The sequence below is a fragment of the Triplophysa dalaica genome, chromosome 2 (genome assembly GCF_015846415.1).
Source record: "Triplophysa dalaica isolate WHDGS20190420 chromosome 2, ASM1584641v1, whole genome shotgun sequence".
NCBI lineage: Eukaryota > Metazoa > Chordata > Actinopteri > Cypriniformes > Nemacheilidae > Triplophysa > Triplophysa dalaica.
The window spans coordinates 21,881,737-21,892,472 of NC_079543.1; the positions used below are offsets into that span (position 1 = coordinate 21,881,737).

Genomic DNA, 10,736 nt, shown 5'->3' on the forward strand with positions numbered 1-10,736 from the left:
GCACGCCCAGGCAGTCAAAGCACAAAATGCTACACTGAGTTCTCTTTCATGCCTTCTTACTCTAAAACGGACATATAAACACAAAATTATGTAAAAATTCTTATATAATATTTTCAAGAATCCTTGTTAGGGTAGTCCGTTGTGTGAACAAACAGTTGGGTAACAAAATGCATGTGTGTTTCAGTATAGTGCACTAGCTCTTAAGGAGGCAGGAGCATAATAAAGATATCTGTTTATAGTGTTCATCAAACAACAAAGGACGGGCCCAAAAACACTCGCTTGTATTAAAGGAATTGTGTTCTCTTATACGAGTTGTTCACAAGTGGGTAATGAGAATTAACATATAGTATAATACAAATAAGTAAATCAATGATTTGAATTCATTTCTAATTTGTTTATTCATGTATTAAACACATTTGAATTAAGTTTTAGTGATTCTTTTTTCCTACCTCACCCCGTGACTCTGATGCTACCAAATTAAGGGCTGGTGCAACCAACTGAATAAATTGGTAACACCAGTACCACCTCCATCAAATGTTAGTCTAGCGCCCTGAAATAGAGTTTCCAAATAAATATAATTTTTAACCTGAAATCCCACATGCAATCACAGCAATGTTGTTCGGAGGAGGAAACATTTGTGCAGAACATTCCACCTCTTGCCAGACAACACTAGTTTGTTGATCAAAGCAGAACATTTGGTCCATACAGTATAGCCCATTTCACACAGAGATCCTGGAAAATACACGGAAACCGAGTTCCGTAACTTGTTTTGATCATTCACACTGCCCGTGATTTTCTGGAATCTGTGCATGCGTTCACACACATCCCGTAAAGATCACGTAAAGATCCCGTAAAGACACGATCTTGACATGACGTATAATTTGCGCGTCAGAAACGAAAGTGGTAGTGACGCCCTTCAACAGCGGAAGTGTTTTCATTGTGTAGAACAACATGGCAGCTGATCGGAGGTTAGATGTTGATATGCAAACTTTATATATCGAAGTGCTTTCTGGTTTTTAAACCCCCCGCTCAAACAGTCGCATGATAGCTACGTCATTGTAATGATGCGTGTATCAGCACTACGGCACACCCCTTACCCCATTGCTCCTGCCTTTCGTTCACACAGGGGCTTTCCGAGACTGATCCGTTAATGTTACTAGGTCCCCTTTCCGGAATCATTTTCAGATTGTCAGGGATGCGTTTGCGTTCACACTTGCGTTCACACATGTGAATATTTGAGGGAAATAATCAACAGATGGTTATCAATTCAAAGCAGTTGTTCATTTCTCTACAGTTTGCAGAAGCTGTGGAGTCAAGTTTGGATGTGACTGGCGTCTTGGCGTGCTTTTAATATTTAGGTTCTTATCTTTAATTATGGGGGTGTCAGATAAAAGCACATCACTTTGCTCTGTTGGGCAAGCACAAGAAGGGAATCTTTCCGCTCCAATTACCTTGATGAATTCCCCCTATCTGTTAAGAGATGAAGACGTCAAAGTGACTTTAAATTGACAAAGTGAACTTTAACCAAAACGTGTCACCGGTTTTTATGTTCCCCTTCAGATATGAGGATACAAACCAGTATCGGCCTTGACACAGTGTCTGCACACATGCTCTCAGTGATTCATACGCACAAGCAGATCTCAAAAGTGATTAGAAATCTTAAAACTTGTCCTTTGCCCGGGAAAGACAGGAGTGTGCATTATAAACCTTTTAGCTTCCAAGTAGTTCAGATTCAAAAACATAAAATTTGCTCTCAGAATTCGCGAGATTTAAACCTGCAATCTTCTGTTATCCAGCACTGAGCTGTAACCACAACACATCTGTTCCATACCACAAAAGCGCCAACATTTTTCCTGAAATATGCAGTCAACGTCATAAAAGGTTTTAAGCTTTTATTATGCTCTGTTTATAACAAAATCAAACGGTGCTTTAGTTCAATAAACGGAAAGCTGGCAGGGAACACGAAGTGGTGCGGAGAAAGGTGGGTTTTGCTGACACGGCAACTCCACGCAAGTCTATTTGATGGGAGTGAAATGTCAGACAGCAGCTAGTCAGCCAATTCAAAACAAACCAATCATCAAAGACCTGCAACTGCACCCACTTCATGTGCATCTAACACTAACAAGTGCATATAAGACATTTTCGCTCAGCATCTCATGTGAGCATCCCGAGAGCTCACGAACGTATGTGGGAAGCTGGATTGCGTCCCACACATATCAACTACAAGTGCTCTTGTTAGGTCAGTACGGACGATTTGGGAGTCAAATCTGTTTATAAACATTGATTGTGTAAATGCAGCCTTTATCTTTTGTAAAAACAGCAATGAAACGTTGAAAATTGGCATAACAGTCTGTCCTCGCAGACAACAAAAGACTGAAAGATTTCCTTATGGTTTGGGATTATGGTTATTAATTATGGAGTATAATTTACTCTTGGATTTGGGTCAGGGCTGAGTGTATTAAAAGACAAAGAAGCTCAATTTAGCATTTTGCCTTTTATTGTCCTTCTTAAACGCTGTTCTTTCACTATACTGCCATTTTAAGAAAGAGAAAGAGGGACTTGGATCTAATTTTCCTGTCAATTAAACGGTGACTGAGAAATGACTTGCGATGGCCGTGAACGAAGTGATATTAAATCCCTAGATGGAATTTGCTCTTTTTTTCATAGACAGGGAGTGCCTCAATCACCTCAACTTAATGAAAAAGACATTTCATGAACAATCCAGAGAAAAAGAAAAATACGGCAACGTCAAATAGAGTAGAGAGTCCAGCCCACTTAGACAGAAAGAGATATCTGATGGACAAGTAAAGTGACCAGTTATATTACATTCTGGTTTTGGGTTTATTTGCTAAAAATAATACTATAGATCACTTCGGAAGACGTATTGGTTGTATTTTTGAACAAACTACAGTACAACCAACAAAACATTTAGAACTGAATGAAAATGTTAAAAGAATCTTCATCTCAAATTTAATTATATATGTAAGATTTACAAATATCTAAACTGGAAGCTGTTCTGTATCAGTGTTAAAACATCTTGCATACTCGTCTATGGAAAAAAACTAAACAGATTAAAAAAATTGAGATTTTGGACACCTTAAAGCTGCAATTCGTAACGTTTTCCTCTATGTAACCATCTCTGTTTGAAAAAAATATTCCAGGTCACTTAACGCAGTCATTTTAACTCGGATTTAGTTCAAATGACAAACTCTTCAACTGACATTTTATGAGAAACTTTTTTTCTAAGGTGCAATGTGTATCTTATTGACAGAAATGCAATATAATATACATAACTATGTCTTCAGAGGTGTTTAAAGACCTTACATACTGAAGCGTTATGTTGTTAATATCTTAGAATGAGCTATTTCTATCTACTTACACCGCGGGTCCCCTTTCATGAAATTCGTCATGTTGTTTCTACAGTAGCACTAAACAGGCAAACTGCTTTAGAGAACCCTCCTCCCCGTCACCGTTCTTGCTAATGAACAACTCTTTCTAATACACTTTTTAATTCATGTTTAAGGCTTTGGTGCGGATGGCTGGAACAGCGCTGATAAGGCTGCGTGCGTTATCCGGTTCGACAGGCAGACTCGACCACGCTGTACTCCCGCCTACCGCATCTTCGCCGGATCATCCGCCGCCACACTGTGACGATGCCCGCTATGACAGCACAGATAACGGACAATCGAAGATGTCACAAGCCGTGGGGTGGACTGGCGGGCAGTAAGCGGGACTGATGAAATGGGAAAAGGAAAATAAATACGATTTGAAAGTTGTTTCCTCGTACCGTGTTCCAAAGAAAGACAAGATGATGTTTATCAAAATTCACAGGTGGTGTTTTTCTTCTTTAGTACAAAAGCAGAGCCGTATGGTTGTCAAGCTCTGTTGGACTCTAGATGTGACTATTAGGGAGGCATCGGGTCAGATCCGCATAGATCGATGCTCAGAGTAACATCAGGGTAAAAACAGCTCCTGTGTGACCCTGAGAGAAGGCTTCACATGACCAAATTCAGACAATAAGGGATTATTTACAGTTGTTTATGCATATTCTGATTTCTATACACATCTACAGTACTTACAGTTAGTCACATAAAAGCATTATAACCAATCTGAATATTTATTTCTGTGCTATACGCATCAACAAAGCTGGGTCATATGGGATTGAAGTGAGAGTTTGATAGGGCTCATAAATTATAAAAATTAATTGGAAAAAAACAGCTATACACATTAATTGCTAGTTCACATGTGAACTGTGGTCTTCACAGTTTTCCATATGCTGCCGTACAACTAGATTAAACCACCAGATGCATTGACACACGATGTCAGGCATACTTCTTGTATAGAGCTCTTCATTCAGTACATATTCATGAAGTGTCAATACAGAGACAGTAAACAGATCATCCAGCAAGAACTGTTTTTAAGGAATCATTACTTTACAGACATTTTCCGAACCTTGATCTTTCCCTTACTCTGATGTTAAACACAGCATGTACGACTTCCCTGTGGTCAATCTAACGTCCCCTCTCCTTCCCATGACTTAAAAAATAACTGCCCTCTGATTATGCCCAATTTCTGACTCCAAATGTCAGAAAGGAGGCAGGGCGACGTCTTCGGGAACACAAAGCATCCATCACGCGGACAGCTCTGCCACACAAGCTATTATCATTCAATCAACAGGTCCGCGGCTAATGAAACATTCAAATACATAAATAAAATCAAATGTCACACATTTTAATTAGAAGCTTTATTCATATGATTTACTGTAAAAAAGGCTATTCATTTTAAAGAAAGTGTGAAATTCGTTATAGGAGTGCTGTTTTATTATTTTCTTTGCGGCGATAAGTGATCAGTTGAGCCCAGTTGAATATGTTTATAAAAAGTTAACATCTGACGTATTATCAGGCCATTTATTTTATATTCTGATAGCCACAGTATGTATGAAACATAAAAGTCATGTTAACTGAGAAAATGTGTTGTAGGCTCTGGTGCTAAAGCAAAGTCCTAGTGGTCTATTTTAATATATAAAAAAAAACTACTGACAAGAAAATGTAACAACTGAAATGAATTTATTCTAAATAATGAAATTAACTTGACCTTCAAGGGGGGCGGGGGTTGCTGTTAGAGGGGTGGGGCGCCCCCCCTAACGTAAATGGTAAGAGAAACAATGATCTAAATATTTTAACACTTACATATTACTTATTTTTTCTATGTCGTCTCATCATAAAACGCCACAAATATCAATGCACTTGTTACAAATACATCCAAAGAATCTCTTGAATATTGAATAAAACGTTCAAGGGAAATACAACTACACCGGCATGTCCGTATCTGACATCATTGGAGACCAGAGAAGGTCCAGGGCATGCTAAATATTCATTGCTTTTTTGTTTATTTACCTTTTAAAGCATAATTTTCCATTTTAAATCGCAAAGTGAAAGAACGGACCAAGCAATCGTGCCCTTGCTGTGATTTGTGGGGCCGGGGCAGTCGTAAGTCTCGCTTAATATTCCAAATGATTCTCCATAAGCAATACATGTGCGATGGCTTTGGGTCTAATGTTGATGATATCACAGCCTCCCGCCAGCTCGAGAGGCTCGTCTGTGTGGATGGCATGGAGAATCATTTTGGTAATGCTTCTCAAGCACAATACAAATCATATGACAAACAGGCCTTAAATACGATTCACTGTCTCTCTAGATAGACACGGGGGTTACAGCAGTGTGCGTGTGATGCATGCGTGTGCTTTACTCTTTCTGTTCACGGGAGATATGGCAAAAACGTCTGGATGGCAAATTCAATGCTACTCTGTACTTCTGTGTTCAAAAGTTAAATTTGAAGTGTGAAATTTCCAACCACTTGTGGCACCATGATGCACATTCAAGTCAATGCAATTTGAGTCTTGACCATGTAACAACACGCCTCGCCACACCTGCCCGTCATTTCCGACAGTCTCCCTTGATCCCGGTCAGGAAAGGGGGCAAAAAGGAAAAACTACCTCCTAATGCACTAGAGACCACCATCTCTTTTTATAGAAGACTGGCAGATTAATTTGCATTGAGCCGTGTTGTATTAACAATTAAGAGTCTTGCAGAATGTCGTCTCATTATGGAAATGTATACATGCAGGCCTGCACACTGCAACCACATTCCCAATCTGTGCAATCAATGCATCAGGATTACAGTCCATCACGTTAGCATGAAACAAGTTAGCGAAAAAGAAGCGAAATAAAAAAGGTAGTTTGAGAGAGGCAGAGCAGCATGACGCTATTTTCCTCTCCATGGATGACTACATGTATGCATCATTATGTCTCTGAGCTTTTAGAATTAAACTGCCTTCATCAAACACTCAGCAGGGTGGCCCTATTCGCACCGCTCACCCCAGCGTGAGAGAGGCTTCAAGACTTCAAACATTTCAGTTGTTTCAGAACATAAACTTGACTTGCTGTCTTTCAAGCCTCCCGCCCCAGTGGCAGCCTGAGCTGTAATGAGTCAAGCCGCAGTTTGAGTGCGGAAGGGAGACGGGATCTGACTCCAGCTGCCGGAGTCTGGATGGGGCCATGTCGGGCCCCTGATCATACAAGACTGTATTTGCATTGGAACTATGGTAGACATGTTTCTGCTAGATCTGTGAGGAGTGAACGCAGTAGAGGTCTAACAATGTAGTGAAATGAAACAAAAATTGAGATGCACTATTTGAGGGTAAATATGAATAATAACTGAGAAACAGACTGATAGATAAATAAATACCGTTGGTATAGATACAGAACAAGTGCCAAACTAAATGGCTTATTTAGCATTGTTAAACACGATGACAAAGTATTTGGGGATTTAAAAACTAAATGGCAGACATCAGATTAATAAGCTTCTAAAGGGTTCGAGGAAAGCTGCCCTCTTTTCACAGTAGATGCTTTGCAAATATGCAAATCCAAGCCCAATGCCTTCTAACACTGAACAGAGCATGTCATCCAGACAAAAATAACTTGGACAAATACTGAATTGACTCATTCTTTGCTAGTGATTCATCTTAGCCTACAGGGTTTTGATTTAAGAGCAACTGCTAAAGCATGCAATACCAAACAAGTGTTGGACTAATAATATGAAAGGTTATATTGATTTTAGCTTGTAATAAATAAATAAAACCAGCAGTTGTTATGGAAAAGAAAACTTAGTTGAAAATGAACAATTCTTGAAGTTTGAAATGTCAACATGCTTTATAAATGAAAAGAAACAAAAGATTACATAAAACTACTGGTCAATTGATGTGGGTTTTTAAAGAGAAACAGGTATCAAGACAAGGGCATCCCAATGGTGAATAAAATAGGGATATTGAATATACTGAACATAAAATGTCTAACGAGAAGTATTGCTGAATTTAGTGCAATATTTATTTATATTTCAAACCAAACAAATTATATTCTGTCAACATTTACTCACCCTTAGTTGTTCCAACCCTGTATACATGTATTTGTTCTGTTGAACACAAAATTAGAAATGCTGAAGAATTGAGGAAATCAAACTTTTCTGAGGCACATTTGACCATAATGTTTTTCTTACTATGGTCGTCAATAATGTCCCAGAACTGGAAATTGCTAAAATTTTCCAAATATGTTTCTCTGTGTTCAGCAGAACAAAGTAATTTATATAGATTTGAAACAATTTGATGGCGAGTAAACAATGACAGAATTAAAAAAAAAATTGGTGAAAAACAACAAAACTAAGATTAAAGACCACTTTGGACGATGTAAACATTAACAATGCTGGTTCAACGCAGGTCCATATTTTGTTTTTTTAACATTACACAACCACTAAAGTACAACAAAAAGATCATTTATACTTAACATTAAATAAAATAAATAAAAATGAAACAGGAAGTGGTTCTGGGCGAGTGTTTACATCTTGCGAAGTGGTCCATGGTTAAATGACCTGGCTGGCTCAATCGCTTTCAAAATTTGAACCTTCAAAATGCCAAAAACAAAGAGATTCAGAAACTAAACTAGTAAAGGATCTTTAAACCCTTTGTAGAAGCATCCACCTGCCAGCTACGGAAAACAAAGGCAAACAAAAACTATGCAACTTCAGCAGGCGAAAACTGCTTACTCCATCTTTTTCCACCTTTTCCCATTAGTCAAGCCAAGAAACGAGAGGCAAAAAATTTGGCTGTGATGATGAACGAGCATCTAGGAAGAGAAAAAATATGCCTCAACCCCTGCCCACTCTCCTCCTCCAGCATTCACAGAGGGCAGCACAAACCTTAACAGATATATTAAGGTTTAAAGACAATGACTCAATACTGCCCTTCTCAGCACCCGCAGAGCATCAGGCCAGGAGGCAGGAAAGAGAGGGTGAACAAGACATGAGAGGAAGAGGAAATATGAAGAAATTAATAAAAAAGGTAAGGGGGAAAAGCAGAAAGTTGCTGCTTCACCACTTTGCCTGATTTGTGCCCAATATAATAATTGTCCTGCTAGTCTGCTGCAGAGAGAGGAATGGGTTAAATACAAATCATATTTGCATATAATATTTGCAGAAAAAAGAAAGATCATCTTAGAGTGCACCTCATATAAAATATATAAACACTGCAATAATAAGCAAGCAAGGAACTGAGTATCAAAACTCAACAATGCGAAAATGCAAAAGGTTTAATGTCCAGTCTAACTCCAGAACAACTATATGACACAACAAATATAAGATATACACGGTAAGTGTATTGAGATATTTATCTGAAAACCGTAGCAATACTTTTATAATTATTTTTTTTTCATGATCACGTGATTGACACATACATTTCCAATGAAAACATAAATTCGTAAAAATATTGAATTATTAACTCATTCAAGTTAAAAAAAGCGCATACTAAATAAACATAAAAAATTAAACTATCCATCATCCAACACACTTTTTATATTCAACATCGCATTTGCACATCATTGTGTCATATATACGGGCATGCGCGCGGCGTCACACGGACACGGGCACGCGCACTGTTCTGCGTTCCCGAGCACGGACAAAACCGAGGACGACACCTGACAAGCACTAATACAAGCTATTGTTCTCTTATCGAATATTTCTGTGTGCCTCGTGGGTGTTTAAAAAAGCGTGTTAGGGTCATATTCCTGTCAATACAATTTAATAGCGCCGACCTAGTAATAAGTAATAGACAACAGAGCTATACGCGGCATTTACGATATATTTTCTCTCAATAAACATCGCAGTCTGCTGTGAAATTTATATTTATGAATGCATCAGTACCTCCTTTTTCTTTTGACCTCCTCCTGACTGGAGACATAGAAGCAGAATTAACAATATGGATGCAAACGATAGGTTGAATGGGAATCCCATAACCACCACCGCCATGTTGAAAGATGCTCTTATCGCATCAGTGCGGCCGCGGAATTTGATTGGTTACTCTCGCCTCCAATCAGAATTCACACACTTGCGTTATGGGATTTGTAGTTTTTATTGTTTGGGGGTTAAATACCTGAAATATTTAGGAAATATTGGCCACGTATTTGAAAAAAACAACGAAATTCATTATTAAAGACTTTTTAAAACATTATAGAATTACACGATTTTGTTAAAGAATTGGCAATCAGAGGGCAAGGTGCTCTTATATAGCCTACTGTCTGTAGGACTGCTGTACCTCCAGTTTCTGCCAATGGGGGGCAAAACCGAAAAGTCTTTGATAATACAGAATTATATTGTACATGGAGAATGCATGACTTGCAAAAACGAGAGACAGTTATATAATTTTCTTAATAATAATAATTATTATTATTCCACTAAAACCAGAATCAAAATTGTTCTAAAGGTGTTCATACTAATTATTTACAGTTAAGCCTACAAATCTTTTGATGTCTACACATTGGTTTTTATCATTTGGTTTATTTTCATTTAATTTTCTCTATGTAGTATGAGAGGTAACAAAAAAAATGTCTCATGAAATTGGTGATAGCACATAAAGATTCTGCAGCTAAATGTATAGGGCTGATCATAGTTTCATGTTTTTTTATCCCTTTCAAAAACATTTTCAACTTAAAAAGGAGGATCATTGATATTTACAGTCGAACAGCTGCATTTGATTGTACACAAATATCCATATAACTGCCCAAATATGAAATGATATGACATTTATAGAGTGGTCACATGCTCTTTAATGTGCATGTACAAATAAATGACGAGATGTTAAATTCTCTCTCCTGTGTTGTTAAAACATCTGAACGAATATGATAGAATAACAATATGTCCTTATCGTTCCTATCAGCCATATTAAGTCGTTCTTTCATCATGTTTTTATTAGCTCACGCATCTGCATGTCTGGTCGGTTCTATGTCCCCCTAAGGACCTGACTCACTCATACCTCCATAGAAAGTATGTCCTTCATTTGGCCAGCATGCATCTCCTTGCAGGAAAAATATAAGGTTAGACAGGGGTGAACACAGATGTCATTCACTGCAGAAATGTATGTGGCAAACGTCAGACTAAGTCACTTCATTGTAGCTCCTTTTTTCAAATGTTGGAATCGAGTCATTTGTATTTAGCTTTGGGGGCCAAACTCTATTCTTCTTAAATAAAATCCAGTGGCAGCAGATCATTGGATCTTACAGGTATAACTGGTGATTTAAAGATGATGTTAAGTAAATAGAAAAATGATGCTGTACAGTAAGCCGTGTTGGATATGTACACATACACGTGGCACACTTGAATGAGACAACATTTAAAGTTTAATACATCCAGGAA

The 10,736-nt window shown here is 38.0% G+C and overlaps 1 protein-coding gene across 1 annotated transcript in view; it reads right to left on the reverse strand.

The window, feature by feature from the left end:
• The window catches only part of LOC130408909 (tumor suppressor candidate 3), a 67,776-nt gene extending 58,408 nt beyond the window's left edge, over nt 1-9,368 (reverse strand). Inside the window, exon 1 of the mRNA XM_056732417.1 lies at nt 9,249-9,368. Coding sequence (XP_056588395.1) covers nt 9,249-9,353 — 105 coding nt within the window. The 5' untranslated portion in view covers nt 9,354-9,368. The remainder of the gene's footprint in view (nt 1-9,248) is intronic.
• Between the last annotated feature and the right edge of the window lie 1,368 nt (nt 9,369-10,736).